Source organism: Nanorana parkeri, unplaced genomic scaffold (genome assembly GCF_000935625.1).
Source record: "Nanorana parkeri isolate BGI_ZX_2015 unplaced genomic scaffold, ASM93562v1 scaffold957, whole genome shotgun sequence".
In the NCBI taxonomy this organism is placed as follows: Eukaryota; Metazoa; Chordata; class Amphibia; order Anura; family Dicroglossidae; genus Nanorana; species Nanorana parkeri.
The window spans coordinates 457,106-481,745 of NW_017307225.1; the positions used below are offsets into that span (position 1 = coordinate 457,106).

The 24,640-nt window shown below is 39.4% G+C and overlaps 1 protein-coding gene across 1 annotated transcript in view; it reads right to left on the minus strand.

The window, feature by feature from the left end:
* The window catches only part of RORB (RAR related orphan receptor B), a 128,392-nt gene that overhangs the window by 54,922 nt on the left and 48,830 nt on the right, over nucleotides 1–24,640 (minus strand). Inside the window, exon 2 of the mRNA XM_018566523.1 lies at nucleotides 17,697–18,061. Coding sequence (XP_018422025.1) covers nucleotides 17,697–18,061 — 365 coding nt within the window. The remainder of the gene's footprint in view (nucleotides 1–17,696; nucleotides 18,062–24,640) is intronic.

Here is a 24,640-nt window from a genome sequence, read left to right on the forward strand (position 1 = left end):
CCCAAAACATATATACACACACACTGCACTGAACATACAGACAAGTGCAAATGGACACCACAGTTATATGAATCCTAGAACCAGTGGGAGTTAAAGCAGGAATGGGCTCTGTCTGCAGCCCAATGCATGCAGGGCTATTGTGACCTCTTGAAGAGCTCTTGAAGAGCCATCTACACATACACTGTCTGATACACAGGGCCGGATATCCCACAAGGCCAACCAAGGTCCAGCCTCAGGGCAGCAGGGAGTAGAGGGGCAGCAGGGGTGTGGAATTCCTATCTCCCGACGGCCGGGACATGCAGTTCCGGGCGCCAGGCGGGTAGTTTTATTTCTACATTTAGCCTTGCTTTGGGCTAGAAGAGCTAAATGTACAGCAGGGAAACAGCAGGGAAACTGACACTTGTTTTGTACAAGTGATCTCGGCGATGTTACCGAGATCACTTGTATGTAGCCTGCTGGTCTGCCATTCTTCATTGGGGTTTGGCGGGTAGGGGGGCAATGAGGATTCAAGTCATGAAGTGAGCAGTGTGGACATATACTTCTTGAACTAGAATGTATATGTGAAATATGCTACACTCTGTGTGGCCTATTTTTACACACACTTATCACCCAGGACTTACACATTTCCCCAATTAAATCCATTAGAAAATGTGTGACTCTTGGGTGAAAGTTGTGTGAAACTATAACCACAAACATGTAAGTGTGTGTGTGTGTGTATATATAGATCTATATATATATATATACACAAACACAGTAAATACATGTGTGTGCTTATATATGCCTATATAATCTATTTGAATATTTTGCTTCCATAAATATGACATTTTTTTCTTTTGGCCTTCTACAGCTAGGAAGGTATGATACACATTTCCATTATGCATTTAAGTGTCATTATAAAAAAATGTAGCTGTAGCTTGGCACATCTATATCTTAAAGTGGATGTGCATAGACTTGTTATATTTGAATATGTCTTATGAGCTGACAGAGGTTGAAAACCTCTGATCTAGCCTTATAAAGGAGAATCAGACATATAAAGACACACATGGATGCCCCCATAAATTGGAGAGGACTAAAGTTCTAATGTTAGGGCATTGCAATGATGCAATGAGTATGAATAACAGATATAACGAGGGAGAACACACTGGATAGTATGATGTAGGAAAAAAGCTAAAACAATATACCAGTACGTAAGGGATAGTACTGAAACACATCCTGCACAATGCAGAGGAACTATGCTACTGTAGAAACAAAATTCAGTAAAGAAACTGCTTATGTTGATGAGCTGTTGACATAAGAAAACTGCTCTAAACAGGCAATGCACTCTTTGTTTTCTGAAGAAATGACTTTTGTCTATGGGACGGGTTCTTAAGCTTTTTTTTTTTTTACAATTACAGACTCCTGATGAATTGCTCACTAGGTACCCATAAACCATTTCCAAGACTGTCAAAATCATTATTCTCACCACTTCTATTAAGTACCAGTATGACTTCAAAAGATGTCAATAGCTTGGTTTTACGTTACTTGTAGATAGCTAGGAACAGAATAGCTGAAAGAAAATCATAGAGAACTGTATCATATTCAGTTACATAAATAATGTAAATCACAAATAGAAAAGCTAGCTAAAACTAGTAAGTTTTGGGTTGTTGTTTTTGTGCAATTAACACATGGAATCAAGGTACAGCTGCTGACAATGTTGCTTGCATGTCATGTGACACATCAAGTCTATTTCTCCACTTGGAATTCTGGTCCAACAATGCAGAAAATCATGTTTTACATTTTTAACAATGATTCAGAGATCCAGTCCCATACCTCTATGATTTGGTTTTCATGCCCCTAAGGGTTATGGAACCCCTGGTCTATGGAAATGCTGATCCTTATCATCTACCAACAGAAGGCGAGAGTTCTCGTACCGGAGCTGCAGTGCTCTAAAGATAGACTTGGTGATGTTTACAAAATGTGCATAATATGGAGGTTCCTAGCATAGGACCAGCCAAGACTTATATGTGGAGATGTTTAGGGACTGCAAATTCCAATACAATGTAGGTAATCTACATCATGAAACCGACTTTATATTTTCAAGTTTGTTAAGTTATGTTTCCTTCCTATTACCAATCTACCTTTTCACTTTCAAAACAATTTCATATATTGCAATTAAATATTTTCATAATTAATGAAGAACTCTGGGCAGAAGAAAACTGAACCCTTGCAATGGGGCTAACCCCACACTGCAAGGGTTAAGTGCTCATTTTTGTCTATGGTCTAAAAAAACATAAATATACTCTGCCGAACTTGGATCTGGTTGGCTCCCCCCTTCTCCACTCCAGCGATGGTATGTTCCTCAGTGTCCTCATATCTAATTTGCTGTATTGGAAATTATGACATCACAAGTCTTTAGTTCATGTAGTCAATCTTCTTTATTTTGCACCACTGCAAGGGTTAACTTTTCTTCTGCCTGGAGTTTTTCTTTAAAGCCCATTTCCACCTTTGTAAGTGATTAGAGTAAGTGATTATATGGACTGTATGTAGGCACAAAAAGGGTTAGTGGAGTTGGCTTCTGTCACACAGAAATGTCCTGCAGCTGCTTCATAACACAACTTTTAAACTGATTCTGCTCGCCTCCTCTGGTGCCAATTAATGAGGGTGTTCCAGGTGGGCATGTGGACAATGGCAGAGCAGCAGAGATCCCCTATGTCATCCTTAAAACTGACTGGCTGGTGGGATCCCTTTACTGTGAAAGTACACTGTTAGCTGCAGAGGAAACAAGCAGGCATAAGTTAACTGCTGTTATGTAAGCAGCTACAGAACATTGATGCGTGTGTATACTAGCAATGACAGGGGAGTTCTCTGCTTCCGAGTCACCGCCCACACACGCTCCCACAGCACTACTTTTACTTGCAAGAGTCTGTCTAGACACTGTGTGTGGGCAGATGGCTTATAAATATATATATCTCTGGAGTGACTAGTACATCTTTAGGAAATGACATAAGGAACTCCAGGCTACCGCTTCAGCAAGAATTTCTGAAGCCATGCGATGAGATAACGGGGCAGAAGAAAATTAGTACCTTTAAATAGGAACACTAGGTGAAAAATTCCTGTTGGGGCACCCTTTTAGACTAGGGAAGGAATCAATCACTATCCCTAGACGCATTAAACGTGTCCAAGGATAGTGATTGATTTCTAACCGCATGTAATCATATCACATATGATTACATGCAGTGTGTCAGTGTACTGCTTTTATATGCAGCAGCTGTCACCTGATCATTAACTTAAACAGGTGACAGCTGTTACTTGTAAAGGGAAGATTTGGAATTCTTGCTGCAGAAAATCACAAGTTGCTGATGCAGGAATTCCAAATCGCACCAACTTGGTAGCTGTGAATGAGGCCTTACTGTCTTATCAAGAATTAAACTTTAACTGCACCTCTGGTAAGCGATAAATAGTTTTCCGCTAAAGTGTATAATAAGCTTCACCATGATTCAAAGGTCTACAGTAAAATGGCATCAGGACATCTTTCTGAAGCCTAAGGCAGTAGTAACCCCATACCTATATAGGTGAAATAACTCAAACCAGTCAACAACTGACCACCAAAATTCTTACTGTTTAAGAATAGACATTGGATATTAATGCCCTTTATAATTAATACATTGTTTTATGACCTAGTATAGTGAAAAGGATCTCCGGGTTGCTACATTGCATAAAATATGCTCATGTTTCATGGACATGTAAGTAAGCTATTTGTTGATTGTATGGCAGGCTGTGTTTTGTATGCATACAAGAAATCTGAAAGGGTGCATATGTTGTATACAGACCTCTTCCTGACTTGCCAAAATACTGGTAACAGCTGAGGGAACAGGCCTGCATGTACTGCCTGAAGTAAAATGGTCAGCTTGTACAGAGGCCCTCTCTTGCATGTTAATTTTTCATGCCAAAAGCAGAGTGAAGAGCCATCCGCCACTACAGGGACCCAGGTAGCTGAGGGAAGAACATATCATGCCCGACCAAGCATAATCCTTACAATGCTCCCTGAAGGTAAGGATTTGAGAATATGACTGCTGCAGACTAAACTTAAAGGAGAACTATGAGGTGAGTGTTTTTCACTCACCTCATAGTTCTAGCCGACCTGTGACAATGAGACTGTCACAGGTCGGCTCAGTAGATCGGGAAGTGAGCGAACACATACCGGCGTTCATGGCTCTCTGCCGGGGAGGGACTGGATTCCCCCCTCCCCTGTCCGATCCTCCAGCGCTGACTGGCGGAACGGACGGGGGAGGGGGCGGGTACAGCTGGCTCTGCCTCTAGATAGTCAGAGCCAGCTGTCACTCACGCAGCTGGGCGGATCCAGACATAATTGTCTGTTTCCACTTCAGCTGCAGCTCGCGGTATACAGAGCTTTGGGTCATGGAAGAACGCTAGTTTGCGTTCTCCCGCGACCCTCAGGAGAACTATGGGGAAAAGCCCTGACCCCATAGTTCTCCTTTAATAATACAAGGTAACTAAATTTTACTGTGCAGTTTTACATGCACTTTGTTAATGGCAATAAATCCTAACTAATATAATTTATTTTATTTATGTATTGCTCCAACATATTCTACAACGCTTAACTAAGAAGGCAAAAAATATATATATATCTATATATATAAATGGAAAATGTTGACTTTTTCAACATATTTGAACAGGCACACATTAGATCATGATTCAAACAGTGTTTCCAGATATACTTGAACAAACCACAAATAAGATTGAAATGGTGTATTCATTTTCATAATCTAAATTAACAAAAATGCAGATGTGTCATATGGAAAATGTAAGTACACACCTATATTTACTACCTCAGATAAACCTTAGATATCCATGGTCTGGGATTGGTGTAGATTTCAAACGGCTGCTAATTTGTCTAGGTCTGGCCAGCCAAGTAAATTCAGCCCAAGACTGTTTGATACTAAAAGAAATTTGTCAAAATCACAATTATTGTGGACTGCATGCATGGGCAGTTATACAAAATGCCTAAAAGAAGTAATTTTTGGTGAAGGGGGCAATACCTGTTTCAATGCTAAAAGTTTACTTACATTTTCCACAAACCATCACATCTATTAATATTTTGTTTAATAATTGAAAGGCACATTTTTCTTGTGATTTATATGAAAAACAAAACACACCCAACCAATTTTAAGGTAGAAGCAAATTATCCTAGCAGTCTTTTTGAGTCATTAAAATCAGTAAGTGAATAAGCTACTTGCTGTAAAAGGAGATAAACAAGTAGAATAAGTGAAAAGGCATTGACAACATTATATATACAAGAATTCTGCTCTGTTTTGTCCTTTTTACTATTAAATCTTCCATTTTAAGATGAAATATATTCTAAAAAGTTGTTTAAAAATTGGTCAAAGGAAACAATTTCTAGTTTTCTGCACAGAGCTATATGTTTAGTCTGCTGATACTGCACACTTTCCCTAAAGAGATTAGGATTCTAATCCTAAATATTATACTGCGCAGCCCATCTTATATTTGAGCTCATCAGATCCAGTATCCTGCATGTAATCTCCAGCAGCATTACCTAGTGTTTATATAAGCTGCTGCCGTTTGAGCAATGATGACTGAGCTCTTTCAATACACTTAGACGAAAATAAAAAGACGTGCTTATACCACCGTATATATGACGTACGTGTAGTACTGGGTACTCAAATGCGAGAGCTAAGGCTAAGTGTCCTTTTTAATCAATAAACCTCTGAAGCAGACATCAATTTAAGAGGGTGATAAAATTCCTAATGTACTGATCAAACAAGCAGCAGTCTTGTCACTAAAATTCATTATTTACTTTGCCTCTCTTAATAAGTAAGCAATATCAGTTAGACCAGCCATACAAGGCACAATCCTCACTTGCATTTCAAACAGTTCAAGCATTATAAGCCCAAACTGGGCAGTTTATGATTATTAGGAAGGGTATGCAAGCAAAAAGGTCCTCAGAATAGATGTTATTGCGGATTGCTTATTTTTAACATACATAAATTGAAACAGTGGTCCCAACTAAAGGCATAGTGGAAATATACTATTTGTGACAAAGGGAGAAAAATGTCATACTAAAAAGCAGTGAACCACTTAAATTTGGACAAACCAGCCAATCCGTGCAAAGTTCACTCAGTGCACTGAAACATTTAAGAATGTAATCCTGGCAAAGCATACTATGTAGCAGCCACCAAGCCAGGGATCCCCTACTCCAGGAGAACATAGTCTTTTTCCTTCCTCTCCATGGGTGACCCCCACTTTTAACCTTGCAGGGGTTTCGTGGTGAGAATCCTTATCCCCTGTCATGCCACAGGCTTAATAAGGAAATAGAATACGTTGTTATGTGATGATGATGATGTGCTAGGCTAATGAGGAAGTTTAGTAATTCTACTAAGGTAGAGATAGGTACATACTTTGCACCTATTGAACTGATTAAAGCTGAACTCCAAAGATATATAAAAGACAAATTAATTTGGCTCTGTATTTATGAATAAATCACAATTATTTAAAAAATAAATAAACTAGCGTAAGTACCTGAATTTGCCTTGGTATCAGACTCTTGCAACCCCCTATACAGCATCACTCAGACTGTAAGATGAAAGAGCAGGAACAAGGAACATGCTGATAAGAGGAAAGAGTGAGCAGAGAATTGACCTCATTACGATGTGGTTGCTCTTTTACTGTACATTCAACAGAATAGGAATGGAGAATGGACACTGCTGTATTCCTTCTACAGTCTATAACTATAACACAGAAAGTGGTGCCATCCACCAGGCTGTGCTGTATGCAGGGCTTTTTAAATCTCAGGGCTAGATGCACAGAAATACAAATCCTTTGGCAGGAAAAGTAGCCCCCTATATATGTATCTCCTTTCTTTGAACCACTTTTAGGCAGTTTACTAATATGCGCTATAGGCTTTTTTTTATATGGCAGTGCTTTCTATCAGACAAATTTACTTACATGCAATACTGGTTTATTTGCCCTTATCTTACCACACTGTTTGCATACTGCTCTCACAAAAGAGACAAACAAAGTTGTCAGGCCTGGATGTGTTCATTGTGATGTCTAATTATTAGAACAAATAGGTACTATTCAAAGAGGCTTCTACTTTTTTTTAGGAGCCCAAGCAGTTTTTCCCTTTCTAAAAATATTTACTGAATGCCTCCATAACTGAATGGCTGCGGGAAATGTGTCATATGTGGATTGAGAATCTGACTACACAGATACACAATAGATTTGGGATCTATTTCCAGATGTGGAATCCTTGGGTCCTGTACATGAATTCTGTGAATTTAAAAATTGTCTTTCCTGCTCCAGCCAACCTATGCCCTGACTGAATTATGTATTCTCTTGGGTTGACTTTTCAACTGCTTCCATATTATTCCTTGCCCCCCATCCCACAGCACGCTCAACTTACTACTCCTGCTCTTCCCCACACTTCTTCCCTGTATTTTTCCTCTTATTTTTCTTTTTCCCTACTTTTCTCTTACTTTCACTCTTATGTTCCAGACAATGCCAGTGGCACTATGAAAGGGAGCACCATTACTCTCGTAAAAGTCAACAGCACAGCAACTTTTCCATCATACGGTTGGAATATTTCATTTTAATGTAAATCATTTCTGCTCTTAATTTACAACATGGGCTTTATTGACACCGTCTTATTCACTGGTGTTCACCCTACATCATTCTGTATATTTACAGTATATGTTTGATCAGTATTGTCTGCTTATTTACCTAGAAATCTTACTGGTAATTCCACTTTACTTACTTGCTTTTTTTAGAATTATTTTTATTTAAATGAAAATGTATTATGTAAAATGAAAAAGGCACTAATCATAATTGTCATATCTGTGTATACCGAAATGTAGCTCTACTATCTTTGTACTGTCTACAGCAGGGCTCAATATTTCAGGTCCTGAGCTACTAGCCAGGCCTTCGAAGTTACTCGCTACCAGTTGCCCAGCCGCTCGGCCATCCAGACAGCTGCGAGCGCGGCTTCTCTCCCCCTCGTGGCGGCTTCTCTCCCGCTCGGCCATCCTGACAGCAGGCAGCGCTTCCTCCTGCGACCCCGGACGGACGGACGAGGGAGCGCTGTCATCATGTCGGTGAGGAGGAGAGAAGCCGCACCGAGGAGTGCCTGACTCAATGGCTTCATTTCCACTCGCCCCCACGCAATTTTCACTCGCAATTTGCGAGGGGGCGAGTGGAAATTTTGAGCCCTGGTCTACAGTACACACAAATGGGTTGACAAGTTTATATTAATAGTGTCATGCAAACTGGTTCTTCATTAAAATGAGTATTTAAAACTATGTATTGCTAAACATAAAAATATAATCTCCTGCAAATTAGTGTAACAATACATTAAAGTAAATCCATAAGGATGGATATCAAGAGGCAATATGTGTCTCATTTCCTCAGTGTGTCATGTGTTCATAACTATTGTATGAGCTGAGGGAATTTCTGCTACTGAGTGTTGCTTACAGTTATCATTTATAAGTAAATAAGCCATATGATACTGTGACCTATGGTTGAGCATTCTCTCTGAGTAGGAAAGATCAAGTGACTGAATCAGATCATTTCCTTTGGCAACATCATTATAATTTAAAGTGACACTAAACTCAGTTAAAACTTAAAAAAAACATTCAAGTACCTCATCAATTAAGAATACTTTGCCTTATTTGTGTATCACTCAACTGTAGATCTTCAAATCATCTCTGAATTGGTGCTGACATTGTCCTTCCTTCTGGAGGGTGACTACTTTTGTTCCCCATGGTCCCTGTGTGTGGTGTAAAGTAGCCACCGCTCCAAGCTTGCTCCCATGATAGAGTACAATCTCACATTTAATTTACTAATTTGTATTGAGATTGTAGTTCATCACAGATGCGAATTGGAGTGGTGGCTACTTTACAACACACATGGAGACCATGGGGAACAAAAGTAGCCACCCTCCAGAAGGAAGGACAGTGTCAACAACAAATTAGAGATGATTTGTGGATCTGCAGCTGTATGATGTAACTCAACAACTCAAAATGCACTTTTGAGCAGCCAAGCATGTGGCTGTTAGAAAAAGATCCTGTAGGTTAATACACACCCCCATTCCAATATTTTCTCAGCAAGTTCACAAATGACACCTCTTGCCATTTACCACTAGTTTACACTCTTTAATCAAAGACTAAAAGATGATGACTGTCAGAAAGACAGCAACAGATACCTGCCATTGACAGAATGTAATTTATGTAGATAGATTAATCGGATTGATTAAAAACCCTACAGCTCTGGTGAGTTATTCTAAGGACCATAGAGATAATCTACCCAGCTGATCTAAACCACACTATAACAAAACACTATGTGCATAGATTAACAGTGTAAAACAGTTGGTAGAACACAGGCACTCACCAATCACATCTGATTTCAAACGGAGATGGTTCTCACACATTCTGTGTTGATAAAAACCTGAAAAGTAAATATTATTCCCTTAACCATCCAACCTGCACAACGCACCAGTAGTCTTTAAGACTGCATTAATGAGATTAAAGGAGACGGATGTCAGAGGCATAGAGTGTTCCATTCCATTACATAAGGATGACTGACAGCACAGGAAGAAAGAAGTCTCAGGAATATTCTTTTCACCAACATGATCTGAATGACTGCTTTTCTTTGCTCTCTGCTTAATTAGGATATTTAAACACACTCCTGTTAATTGGATAGATAGATAGATAGATAGATAGATAGATAGATAGATAGATAGATAGATAGATAGATCAGCTTGTATCCAATTCCCAATGAATTACCACTAAATATTCACCAGTTTAACACTGCTTGCTGGGCAAAATAAATCATACTTATTTGCATTAAGCTAACACAGGCAGGGGCTAGACATTGAAAGTAAAAAAAAAACGTTTTTCTTTAGTTTTGATTAAAGGGGGAAAGGTTAATACCTCTATCAAATTGCCATTGCTGTCCAGTGACAGTGAGTGCTGTCTACCAGACACCACTTTCAGCAATGCAAAAACTTCTTTTTGCAAAGTGTCTGTAGCACCATCTAATTCCCCAGTGGGAAAATTCACTTTGATTTCCTAGCAGGTCTTCAACAGGGCAGGAAGTGAGCAACAATATACCCAATGGAGGCAGCCATAAAAACATGTGTGTCTTGACATGTGCTTTTATTCAAGTTTTACAACAAATAACAGAGAAAGTAGGAGAAATTAGGTGACAGACATGAGTAGTGTCTTATAGCAATGGGACATTTCAGCGAACTGGGTGGACCCACACCTAATTGTAACAACAGCAAATTTGTGAGCTGATTTAGGTACCAATAATGAGAAATATTTTACTTTAAAGTGAGTCGCAAAACATGATAGTAAAAATCTATTGACCAGCTAAAGTGAGAATTAAAGCAAGAATGTTTTTATTAGCTTATCTCCGCATTGTAGCTACCCCTGCACAGCAAGGGTTAAGTACTCATTTGAGTCGAGGTGCTAAAGCTCTGAGTTGGCCAGCTGTCACAGCAGTTCCTCCAGCCTGTCCCCTCCTTCTCCGCAGACTGGAATGTTCCTTAGTGTCCTCATGTCTATGCACAGTGTATAGACGTGATAATTTACTGGACCTCAGACCGCTGCAGAGGAGGGGAAGAGACATTTCAGAGACCGGTCTAAGAAGAAGCCAGCTTGGAGCTTTGGGTGAGTCATTCTTTGGTTTTTTTAAAGTGACAAATAGTACCTCGCGCCAAACCCTATGTAGCTGCAAGCACTATAAGAAGTGTTACCCTCTGAATATATCAAATTATAATGAATGTGCTGTGCTTCATCTAGAACAATACATAAATAAATCTCTATAATAAATATGTGCTTAAATAATACATGCAATCAAAAAAGTGTTCACAATGAATCTTCTTGTAAATAATAGTCCTCCGGAAAGTTCAATCATATATTCCGTGTTCAAATATACACACATGTGGAATCACATGTATAAAGTGCTCAAGATTTGTCCCAAGTGCACCACACTCTTTATCCTTCCAGTGTGAAAAATCTTTGTACAAAGTCCATACGTCAACTCCAAAAAAAGCAACTTTGTTTTTTTTAACCTAACACAAATAAGCAGTTAACCTTTGCAGTGGGGCTACCCCTGCACAAAACAAAACAAAAAATCCTGGAGTTCTGCTTTAAGGCACCCCGGATGCCTACCAAGGTGAGAAGGAGGAAGAAGGAAAAGGAAAGAACAGTAGAAAGTGGAGAATAGAGAAGTAGAAGAAACAAAAGCAAATAGAGTAAGAGTAGTGACCAGTCAGGACTGGTGCCACCCATAAACAGTAGTGGTATACACAAATTTTTAGACAGCGCATGTCGGTGCACTTACATGAAGAGGTGTTTGAAGTTAACAAACCAAGCACTCCAGGTTTCTAACAATTTTGAGTATCTTTTGTGTATTTGAGCAATGAAGTTCTCCAGGTGCATCAAACAGTTAACCTTTGCTGCCCATTCCTTACCTGAGTGAGTCATCAATTATTGCAAAATGGTGTTCCAGTGGGACTGGATTTTGCAACCTGACGGGTAATATTGTAGCTCTAGTCTCTCCACATTGCCACAGATCAGGAATTAATGGGAACACTCTATGAAGTATATGTATATGGGCACAGTGACATTATCACTGGGTCTCTGTGCTTTTTTTAATGCAGTGGAACCAGATCATGGCTGATGGGAATGGCTGGCAGGATGCTGTGTTAAGCTTCCTGAAAATATCACAGCACCCTAACCCAGTGCTCCTTTCAAAAGAGCTTCGATGCAAGCAGTGGGATAGCTCTTGGAAGGACTATATCAAAATTGTGTTACTAGGGCAGACTGCATTTCCATACAGACAGCCCTAGGTAATACCCACATGTAATAGTAAGCTTCCATGATTTAAAGAACTGAAATCCAAACAATAACAGGGGCGACCCAGGAACAGCCACACTGGCTAGATGATGCTTGCACAACCTGCAGCCTGGAAATGAGATGGACTATATCTGACTTGCTGCAGCTTCTAGTGCACACTGTGAGAGGCTCACACTGAGCAGTGAAATCAGAATGATCAATTTTAGTCCACAGAGGAGCCTATACAACTTTGCAAGACTGAAGGTACAGCTGGAGTTCAACTTTCACAAAATAATTAAATACAAATTAAAATGACTGCTTATAATTAGCTTCATCTACACATGATGAAAAAATATGGATGTTTCATCAAAAACCGGAGGAAATATGTTTGATCATTTAATCATTACCATCAAAAAAAACCTCCAAAGAAAAACTTTTTGAAATAAATTAAGATATGACAAACATATGAAACCTTTACGTGTTCTCTGACTAGTGCAATGATTTTTTCATTGCCTGCTCATAGGAGAAATAAGAAAAAAAAATTCAAATAAAGCATCCAAGTTGTTCCTTAATAATTTATTGTGCCTGCTGTTAACAGGAACTAGATAGTGAAACTGAAGTGAAGAGAACTGCGCAGGCTTCATATATATTTTAAGCACAGAGCACTCTCACCAAAGAAAAATGAAGAAGACGGATTTGGTGGGATGCATACTTCAATATGTGAGGTTGTTAACAAAAGTGAAATGCCACAATAAATAACGCCTTTAAATATGACGTGTAACCCTTTCACCTCTGGGAAACTCGGTAATGCACTGCTTCAAATTCTGTGGATGGTTAAACGATATCCCACCTTAGCTTGATTTTTGAATGGCGTTGTTTTTTTAGTAGAGAGGACGGTTTTAATTTTTTAATGCAAGAAAGCCCATATTTATATACAGTAGATATATTATTGTAGACAATACCACCTGAAAACTAAGACCTCATGCACACAGGAATTAAAATGCATGTTTCCAGGTGTGTTTGGAGCAAACAATAGATTTTTGCATCCTGCAGTACTAACCTGCTGTGTCGTCTTCTCCGTCTGCTTCAGCCACTCCGTGTAACAGCCTTGTCCTCTGCTCGATTCTGACCTCTTCTCCCGCTGATTGGCCGATTGGATGATGACAGGCTTCCTCACCAGTCACTCCTGACTGATCATTTAATCATTACCATAAAAAAAAAACACTCCTGACTGGTGAGGAAGCCTGTCAATCATCCAATCAGCCAATCAGCAGGAGAAGAGGTCAGAATCGAGCAGATGACTGAGGACTTGGAGGAGGAGTTCTTGGCCATCTTGTTTCATTGAAAACGCTATGGAGCTCCTGTTTCGGGTCCTTGAAGATGGCGGACATGGCACAGGTACTCATTTTTTGTATCCGAGTATTTGCATGAGTACGAGTACTCATGCAAATACTTGGTATCGCCGCCGATACCGATGCTTGTATCGGAGCATCCCTAGTTTACAGGGTTATTCACAAAGGGGTGAAGAGTTTGTAGAAGGCAGGAGAAGTGAACAATCTAGGCCAAAATAGATAAATTGGAACAATTCTGTCATTCAGCTCACTTTCCAGTTCAGCTATGTTGTCCTAGATTGTTCACTTCTTCTGCCTTCTCCAAACTCTTCACCTTTTTGTGAATAACCCTGTCAATGTTCAAGATATAGTGGTAGGGCAAAAGTACAAAACATCTGTTTCTAAATACAGCCAATCTATATGTCTGAACCTATTTTGATATCAGGCTCTTGCAATCTACAGTACTGTAGTGTGCATACTGGGGGATAAAGGGTCAGTACTCTAAGCCAATTAGGTTCTGCTACATCCACATGTGCTGACAATGAATATTGTGACAGAAAGAGAAAGGACTTTATCAATCTCCTGTTGTTCATCAATTCTCCAATCACAGGCTGGTACTAAGCTGGATAATTTAACTGTTGGAGGTAATTGTGTGGTCTGTGTAAATTAAAGTAGAACTCTAGTCAAAAATAACAAGGTACAAATTAATAGTCCACAAAACCAGCTTTTGCTGTCATTAATCCCCTTCAATCCAAAGATTTCTTCTACAGTAGTTTTTTTCTATTGCGTGATGTGCTCAGTCTGATGGCCAGCATCAGTCAAACCACTTCCTCTGAGCCTAGGTCACCCTGGACCCACCTCAGCTTGTGAGTGGGCTGTAAAAGAAAAAGGATCACAGAAATGAGCTAATGTGTCTGTCCCTCTGCTTTCACTTCCTGTTAGAATTCCTCTTGTCAGCACTGATTGGCTCCCTGTGCTGCTTCTTCCTCACATAATCCAGGCATGCTCAACAGAGATTGTAAAAGGCTGATACCAGGTCAAACCCAGGTACTTACACTGCTTGCATGTAAACAAAATATATATTTAACAACGTGTTAATGTTTTCAGAGCTTCATGAATTTGTGTATTTCATATCTTAAAGTTCACCTTTAAATGATGCCCCTTGCATATCTTGGTTTAAAAATTAGCAGCAAGAATGAAAATGTAGCAAAGTATAGATAGCAAGTTAATACAATATGACAACAGTAACTTATATTATGTTATTTCTGATTCTAATTGAACTTCAACATTTTAGAGTATATTTGTTTTCAGCAGCGGGAGTCTGGCACTGGAAGTATTCAGCACAAGGCTCCTATCTGCACATCCTCCAAGTAAAAAAAAACCCAAAACATCAGGATGCTCTACACTAAAGCATCCTTTTCCAAAACACTTAAAGCACAACTCTGGGCAAACTCTTTCTTAACCCTTGCAGAGGGTTAAGTGCTTGTTTGTGTCTAGGTACAAAAATAAGAAAGTTATACTACTGATCCTTTTAGTCAGCTTGCTCTTAGACTGGTCTTTCCAACCTCTCTCCCCCTCCTCTGCAGTGGTTTAAGTGTATAGGATGTGAGGACACCGAGGGACATACCATTGCCGCAGCAGAGGGTGAGACAGGCTGGAGGGAGCGCTGTGACAACTGGTTGGCGCAAATGATCAGGTGAGTATAACTTTGTTATCTTTGCAATAAGACGAAATGAGCACTTAACCCTTGCAGTGCGGGGGGTGGCCCCACTGCAAGGGTTAAGCAAAAAATTGCCTGGAGTTCTTCTTTAACTCTTTCCCTACCTGAACATCAATAACTAACGTAACCCATAATATAAGCCCTTATTACTTATAAGAGAACTTAAGCCAAACTTCCCTTTTGTATCACATGAGTACATTTACTAATGTACTTCTCTGATGCAAAGTCAGCATATAGCAGGCTACAACCCACTATATGCTGACAACCCAGAGCCGCGCTGCAGCAGGGAACGATCCCGACAATATTGCTGGGATCTACCTTGCTGCATGATTTTCAGCTAGCTCCACCTCTCTAGAACCAGCCATACCACCCTCTCCTCTGTCTGTCCCTCCAATAAGTGCAGGGGGAACAGAGAGGGGAGAGGAGAATCCCTGCAGGAAGAAGACTGTGAGTTAAGTGATAAGCGGTCACAGGATTGCTCAACTCTCGATCTACTATTTGGTGAGTACATTGCACTTTCCCAATAATTCTCCCTAAAATACCCCTCCAACACACGCTTAAAACATAGCACCTCCCAACATTTAACCTAACCTTTAAAGGGAGCTTTACTTAACCCCACTCCTCAAGGCATAAATCCAATTCTGTGTCATACTTGCCACACCTTTTCCTGCAAGAGTAGCCTCTGTGTCGAAAGAATGCATGTCCCACACTGAATTCATGCAGTGTCAAGATCCTGACACATGAAGAAAATACTTTGATTAAATTATGTTACTTTTAAGTATTTTTCCTATTTCAAGGGCATCTGACATGTGATAAGGAAAAGAAAACATGCTGTTTTAAGACCTTGGTGTCCTAGATCTTGTAACATTCTCCAAACAGATTTTAAAAAAAAAACTATTTGGACAACCACCCGCTGGCAACATTTTACCACTTATTTTTTACGACAATGTCTGCAGAATGTGCATGTTTTGTTTTACATTTGCTAAATATGTTGGACAAAAAAAAAAAAAAGAAAATGATTAAAGAAATGTTAAAAATATGTTCAACTCCCTGCTTGACAGAGTGGTCTCATTTTAGATTAAATATAAGTTACTATGCAGGCAAAGACATATAAAATATTCTTAGTTTTTGGTGTGCCTTTGAAGACTGGCATTTTTTAAAAGAAAGCTGTTCACTATTTAGCCCTTTTACTCTACTTTTTTACTGTCCTTTGTAGATAATACCATTGCATAGACTTCCAAACCTTTAGAATGACAGACATTTTTCATAAGCGTACACTGCACAAGGAAGAAAAGAGGTTGGTGTCAGAGAATAAAAGAGACTAGGTCCTTTGGCCTGATGTTCATGTTACCCAAAATAACAGTGGATAACAGGGGAGGAAGCTCAAATATTATTTGAGGTTGGCAAAGTGTGCTCGCTGCTTTGATGGTTTCTGTGGCTTCATACCTTTCATTTGTGTGGTTTTCTAACTGAAATCACTTTTTTTGGAACTAGGATAAGGTATAGGAGAGCAAAGTATCATTTTAAAGTCTTCCTTTGATGTACATTGGCTCTGCATGACACATTTACCTGAATTACTTGTATAATTGCAAGAACCAATGTGGCTAAACTTGATGACCTCTGTTGGTTGTCATATACTATTTATTTTGTTTGATTCTTTAGTATATTATCACATTTTAAATAATATTTTATGATTTAAACCTGGAAACATTATATGAGATGAGCCTTTAAGTTTAGCTTTGTTCTACTTCCTTGTATAAGCACCAGTGGTTTAAAAGTAATATCCACTTAGAGATGCACAGTAAATGTATTTAAGCGTTTATACATTCTAAATGACAAATTAAAATAGTCGGTGATGCTTGAAAGGGACAGAATGGCAGGTATTGTTAGCTTGATAGGATCTGGAAGGTTCAGCCTTTGTTGCCCATCAATGCCGTTAAGGGAATCGCTGCACCAGTATGTCTCTTATACAGAGTCATCAAAACCTTCAACAAACATTGGTTTCTGGAGCTTGCATTAAACTCATTGGGGTCTATTCATGAAGCTGCCGAGGGCAGCCGAGTGAATGACCGATCTGAAGTGAAGTGAGCCGAACACTGTTCGGCTATTCACTTCAGGCTGGTACGGCTGATTTCAGCTGTACATCGGCTGAAAACCGTGAATAGACCCCATTAAATAAAATACCAGAATGGATTTGCAGGAGTTAAACAATGCAGCATTTTTAATGTGCACAGTCAGTATTGTGAATAGACCGTATTCACAGAGAACACGGGACCATTTCATTGCCAAATTCTTAAAAAATCCCCAATTATGATAAGCTTCAAGCAAACCTAGGAACATATAGTCGTGTATTCACTAAAAGTGTAATTATTCAGGTTGCAAACGTGATTCACCTTTTCTTTATAAAGATTGTTAAGATGCCCACACACTACAATCTGATTACACAATGTGCCTAAAATTTTTCATAATATTTGCCAACAACTATGTAGTGTTCAAACCTAAGCAGTTCAATAATAGTATATCTAATCAGATAGTCCAAACAGCACTGTTATTGTAAACCGTGCACAAAAAGACTTTAACAAGTATTTGTAGCAATATGGTAACACTGATATTAGGCAAAGTACCAAATTAAAGATTGTATGAAGAACCAAAGCAGTACTGTAAATGATACAAGCACCAACTTTAACCAAATACATGGTCCTGATTATTTTTTTGTAGCATCAACATATTTCTGCAACACATTTCAAATTACACAGAAATATTAACATTTGCCCCACGTCCGCATAAGCATACAATCTAATATTCCCAACTCAGAAACTGGAGCACAATTGTGAGGGGCGAGTGGAAATTCATCAGCTCGTTGTTCGCCACCGGCAGGACGGGGGTGAAACTGCCACTGCTTCTGCGGTGATCGCTCTCTCTTCATGGCCGGGGTGAAGGGAAGACGGGCAAACTGATTCTTCTCCTCCGCGGCCGCTCTGTAGCTGCAGCGGCCACGGAGGAGAAGAATCCGTTTGGCTGTCTTCCCTTCATCCCGACCAGAGAAGAGAGAGTGATCGCCGCAGACGCAGCCGCCTTTTTTACCCCAGTCCCCCGTCCTACCGATGGCGAACCCCCCCACCGATGAACACAAGGATCCAGTAAGTTGCCCTGGAGTTCTGATGGGACATACAAAAAGATGGAGAGAGCAGAATGACCTAAAGACAAGTTCTTTACCAAGCTGCTTGTCCTTCGCTGTCTGACCACAGGTTGGGGATGGGCACTACTTGTATGTTTTACTTAAAATAGAATTTAAAAAAAACAAAAAACTGACATGTAGGCTTTTAATGAAGAAGGGATTCTGTAGGTCTCTCGGTCTTTGGTGCCCAGATAGGTAATCCAGGCACTCCATGTAGTAAAGAATTGGGGATATCCATCATGCAGCTGTGCTTTTAGCTCAGTGGGTTTGAGGTTGCAGATAGCAAAGAAGCTTGGGGGGGGGGCAGAGGGCACCTCCCTGAAATGAGATGGGCACCTCACTGAAATTGCTTCTTTCAGGTTGGGATCCCCGGTGCCCCCCCTACCAGCACCACCAGGAAAAGGGCATCTAAATCAGGAGAGGACGAGGAAAAGGGCAGGAGCAGAAGAGGGTACCTAAATCAGATCAGCTATATGCACTGTAACTCCCTGTTCTTTCTGCCTTACACCGCTGACATCTCTGCATTACATTACTGACCTCTGTACAGTGCGTTACATTACTGACCTCTGTACTTGGCATTACACCACTGACCTTTGCACTCTGTGTTGTTACTGATCTCTGTACTTTGCGTCACACTGCTGAGCTGTCGGAGGTACGGCTGGGGCAGGGTAGAGGTTGGCGAGTAACTCTTAAGGCCTGGCTTGTAGCTCAGGGCCTGACATTCTGAGCCCTGCTCTAAACTAAAATTATTTTTGCCACAGTAATCTTTATATTTAACAACCAGGGTCAATGAGAGCTGCAGACAGCCAATAATAACAATGGTCATCAACATCAATGATATGATTTTAGTGAATTGAGCCTAATATCTTAGTCTTGCAGGATAAATGCAGATAACAATATACAATATGTATAATTATCAATAAATATTAAAGAAAACCAATTAAAGAAAATGCAGACAGGAAAAGGAGCTATGGCTATTGTTATTAGTGGGACATGTTTAAGTATCCCCTAAGACACTCCAATTTGGGGTACAGCTGAAAAGTGGCTAAATGATTAAATAATTGCACATCCATTTTGTAAGTCATTTGTTTTTAAATGTATATATTAAGCAAAAATAACTCTCTCTAGATTACAATATCTTTTACCTTCATTTTGCAATTAATAGTGATAAGTCTTTTATGTTGTCACTTGTAAATCCAGATACTTCTACACCTCATCAAGCTAAACTTTTAATTGACGATTTGCAAAGACTAACGGGAAAATAATAGCTCCTTAAATACCATCAAGAGAAGAGCAAATTAACTTAACATAGAACAATGAATAGGTAATTACAAAATGTCAATCCTTGTTTACTTAATGGAATCTATGCAGAAAATAAAGCAGGTAATAGAACAGTGTATTTGGGAGAGAACATGCTATCTTGATGTATTGATGCAACAATTAAGGGAAACTCAACAAAAATATCTGTATTTATAGAGGCCATGTAACATCTATCCTACTAGGGCAAGGATTGGTGTGAATTCCATTCTTAAAGTAGTATTAAATCTTCAAACTTCTTTCAATACTGAATCCAGTATTGAATATGTATCCAGTACCTGAATACTCAATTAAATATTGAGCCTAAACCTCAGTTTAGAAAAGTCTCTAAAGATAAATTTTTACTGGTGGATTTACATCTTGGTGATATGGGCTATTCTGATCCTCAATAGGTCTGTACACTAACAATGTCTTCCTTTTCTAGACACTAAGCAGCTGAAGGATCTAGCTGTAGCTTCGGCTGATCCTTCGGCTAGCTTTGGCCCCAGGACCCCTTCGGTTCGGTAGAACCGAAGGGCTGCTGTACGGGCTGTTCACTATAGCCCTACAGCTCCCTAAGTCGGCCAGACGGCTCAGTCGAGCCGAAGGCATATGCTTCGGCTCGACTGAGCCGAGGTGATAGCGGAAGCTGGCCGAACTGCCGGCCATTGGCCAGCCGACAGCCTGCTTCTGACAGCTGGGCGGAGCCAGACTTGATGTTACAGCTGGCTCTGGCCACTTGCAGAGAGATCAGCCGCCCAGGAGAGAAACACTGCTTTTTCATTTTTATTCTGACACGGAGCTGTTGGCTGGCGTCAGAATAAAAAAAAAATGTCACCATAGGAATGCCTTGCTAGATTCCGATTGTCTATTTCAATTTGCAATAGACAATAGCAAACTAGCTAACAGAGGGGACCTGCAGTTCTCCATCAGGTCCCCACTAGTGATTGACAGCAGCAGAGGGCGGGTGCATTAGCTAATTTGCTATTGGCTATTGCAAATTGAAATAGCCAATAGGAATCTAGCAATGCATTCCTATGGCGAAAATGTTTTTTTTTTTTTACGACAGTAGAACCGCCGGCAAATAGAAAACAGTTTGGCGGGGGTAGCTGTCACTGCTAGCCCCACACAATCGTTTTCTATTTATTTTTTTGTACTTTTTTTACTATTTTTCTGTTCTGCTCGGTCCCACAGAGGGACCGAGCAGAACAGCTGAGCCGAATGCCACTCAGCGGCATTCGGCTATTCACTCACTGCTGTTCGGCATCTATAAGAATAGACCGAACAGCAGCGAGTAGCCTGCCAAGGGTTCGGCTTAGCCATTCCAGATGTTGGATCGACTGAGTTGAACTCCTTCTGCACTTCGGGTCCGCCGAACCTGCTGAGCATGCTCAGCCGACCCGAAGCCACCCGATGTACGGCTGATTTCAGCCGATATACGGCTGGAATCAGCCATACCAGCCTGAAGTGAATAGCTGAAGAGCACTTCGCTTCAGGTTGGTTGTTCACTCAGCTGCCTATGGCAGCTGAGTGAATAGACCCCCACCGTTATCATGTTTCCAAACAGCTGGCTCCAACTCTCAACCCAGCTTCCCTGAACTTCCTGTCTAGTACAAAATAACAAGCAGTATCCAGAAACTAAGTATCTACCTGGAATACCTGGAATGATAATAATAAATAATCTACAAGCTTGGAGAAGAGAGAATGGAGGAGGGAGGAGCTGGTTCCAGGGGAATGGCTTGACTTGCTGTGCGTTTGTGAAGACACATACAGCAATAAGCAATGTTTGCTGGTTGTAGCTGTGGTAGAGAAGTGTTTTGCTAAGGAAGATGATGGAAAAGATGTTCCTATTTCTTGTGACTTTTTAAATGTGTATACTTTTTATAAGCTTGCAGTTGGACAAAAGACTCTAAAAGTCAATAACAGGTCTCTTGTCATCCATGAAAAAAGATCTGTGAAACTTGAAAACACAATGCCGAAATTTGAAAAAATGTGGTCCCCCTGGGTAAGACATACCTACCACCTGGTTGTGACCGAAGATTACTTACCATCTAGCATATCGCCCTGACCTGCCCTAGCACTTTCCCCTTCCACCTTCGGTCTACTTTCTCTTCTATTCTCCCTCTCATTTTCTCTTTTCTTCTCCCCATACTAACCCTCTCTTCACGTTTCTTTCTCTTACTTTCAATTTATTGTGTACTCGCCCAGGGTATATGCTATATACTTTTATTTACTTATTACTAACGCATGATCACGGTACCCACTGTACAATACTATTATTTTGGCTCGCAACACCGCTCATTGGAAATATTCCTGTTTATATGCCAACACCATTTTGTATTTGGCTTATCTCCTTGTGAAAATTCTTTATCACTATGCAATTTTAATTTTGCCCCTTTTTACTGGAAACTCTTTCTCATTTATCCATGCCTCTTATTGTGCATTTTATATGTACAGTACACAATGTTTATCCCTCTACCTGAATTCAGAGCATACTTTTTGTCTATGGTCCATTTACTTTGGATACTTCTGTTGTTTCTGCTAAACTCTTTATATACTCTCAAAAAAAATTGAACATGAAAAAATATAAGGTCTCTTGTCTACAGCAGAAGATAGTCTTCAATTAAAAACTTGATCCAGCAATAATATCAGAGATATCTGCCCATCTATGGTCACTATTACTATAGATCAGGCATGTCAAACTGGTGCTTTGGGGCCATTTTATTCCAGGAAACTCATGTACAAAGGAAGTACAGTTGTTTTATGCTGGACTATTGAAAAGATCTGTAAGAAATACACAAAGCCAACATTATTCATGTGAGAATAGATATATATGACTCTTGTAAGTAAAGTAGGCCTTAATTTCAACACAACATATTAATGATTTTAAATGTGTTTGTATTAATACACACACATATTTGTGTCCGTGTGTGTTTGCCCTTTGAATGTATCTAAGCCATGATTATATCTCACACAGTTTCCCTAAGGCAATATCTGTAGATGGAAGCTAAGTATAAAATATCCACCATTACGCTGCAATAGTTATGTAACCTGACAGACTGTCTGAATGTACTTACTTTTCTCTCTTTCTACACAAGGGATCATCAATAATAGATGGTCATACAAATTGATTGGATTGTACTAGGGAGAGCTTTAAGTGAAATTTAAGTCAGATACATAAATACTGTAATACTCTTTTTAGCAGTTATAAAACACATACTGTGGGATTTGTCTCATACTTGGTTCTTAAGAGCATCATTACAAATGATTTTGAAACAAGATATATTCTAAAGAGAAAAATAAAAATGCCATGTTTTCCTATACATATATCAAAAAAGATAGTTATTTGCAGTAAAGCTTACTATTGGGAATGCTAAAAATATTAAAATCCTACAATCATCGTCATCAGTAGGTCAAATAGGGACAGTTAGGCAGAGATTACTTTGTACCTTGCAAAGGCATTCACAGTGAAAAGTAGCAATGGCTTGGACTGTCAGTGATCACTGTCCAAATATATACAAACTAAAGTGACAAAAGTTAGAAATATCACTAAATCCTAGAAAATTCAACACTAGCATTATACCTTCCTATTTAAATATCTTATTGCAAGATACGTAACAATTATATCACATAAATGCAGGGCATCTGAGACACGGGAATTTAAATATATCTGTACAAAAGAGTCTCAGATTTATCAGTAATTACCAGTAAGTAATGTACATATGGCAAATTCCATTAAGTGAAATAATATTGCAATCAACTTTTGTCGGTGTAAATATTATTAATAAAAAAAAACATAGGTTAAACAGGTAGACATTTATCAAGACATCTATCTAAGATACACAACCAACATGGGTGTTTTGTGGTTTTGCGTTAAGGTTTGGGACAAGTCCACATCTTAAGTTACTGGATTACCTGTCATCATTATTTTCCACTGCAACAATCTTGTACTCAGAATCAAAAACGTTTTTAACAACAATTTCACTTCAGTACTATCCCATTTCCCTTATCTTTCCTATGTTACCTCTATACAGATGTGTCTAAATGGATGGCAATCTCTAGTCCAATTAATATAATAGAAAAAGGTAAACTAATGTACCCTGTTCTTTAGCTGGTGTATGAGGCATACAGGGTAAAAATTATTGCCACTAAAATCTTGGCGCCATAAAATCATGGTGCAGGAACTATGGAATTTAGCAGCTGAAACTTTCCTGTATTTGTACTGTACAGACTACAGGTTAATTTAGTGTTAGGGTTAGGGAACGTGCTAACAGTTTATTTTAAGAATTAGGTTAAAACAAATTTATTATGGCAAGGAGAAAAGTTGGGGATAGGTAAGATGTCAGCTAAACACATTTTAATTGACAATGTTCTTGGCACCAAAAGCCCTGCAGTAACAAAATAAACTAAGCATAAATAAGCCATTAGACCAACCAAACAGTCCAGAGAGCAGCACAGATATATATAAACTTCACAAACTACTTTTACTATGCTCGCGGTGGTCCCAGCCTAAGGACTTGCAATTTATAATTGAAACAAGAATAACTTTATCTCACACCACAGGGCAACACTCAGATATTTTACATAGTCCTACCCTATTTGCCCCGCAAGGGATATGACATTATAACTAGACTTTCTCAGGGACAAAAACTCCATATTTGCATGCAAAGACATACACAGTTATGTGCAGACCCTTCCCACATCCACAGCAACAACCAAGTTGGTGTGCACCTATTTGTTTTTTAACAATCCCGTGGGTTGCTGATGACATCCACCAGACCTGCTGTTAAAAAATATCTACGCACAACGGAAAAGCTTATAAGCCAGATTTTTATCCTAGAAAAAAAAATGAAGTCTCTGTTGCTCTTTTTTTAAATTCTCCTATAGGAAAAAAGAAATAAACAAAAATATTTCATTGTTATGCTACGTCAAAATTGCTATTTCAACCTGCTGATATTCACATTACCAGGTTCTAAACACAAAGGCTTTGTTCACAGATGCTTCAACTTGTAAATGCAAGTCTGTAGACCATTGTATTTTAGCAAGCTTTGAGTAGCATACTTGAAGGTGGGTGTTTAACAGTACTAAGGAAAGTATTCAAAAAGCATTTACGTTTCCAGCTCTCCTTATTTTACTCTTTCAAGCTCTTCTGGTTTTCTGCAGTCTTGAGCAAACTTTGGAGATATGTCTACCACAGCCTGCAGCAGACAGAAGAATGTGTGAACTGTAACCTCTCTTTATTAGACTGCAATCAAAAAGGGAA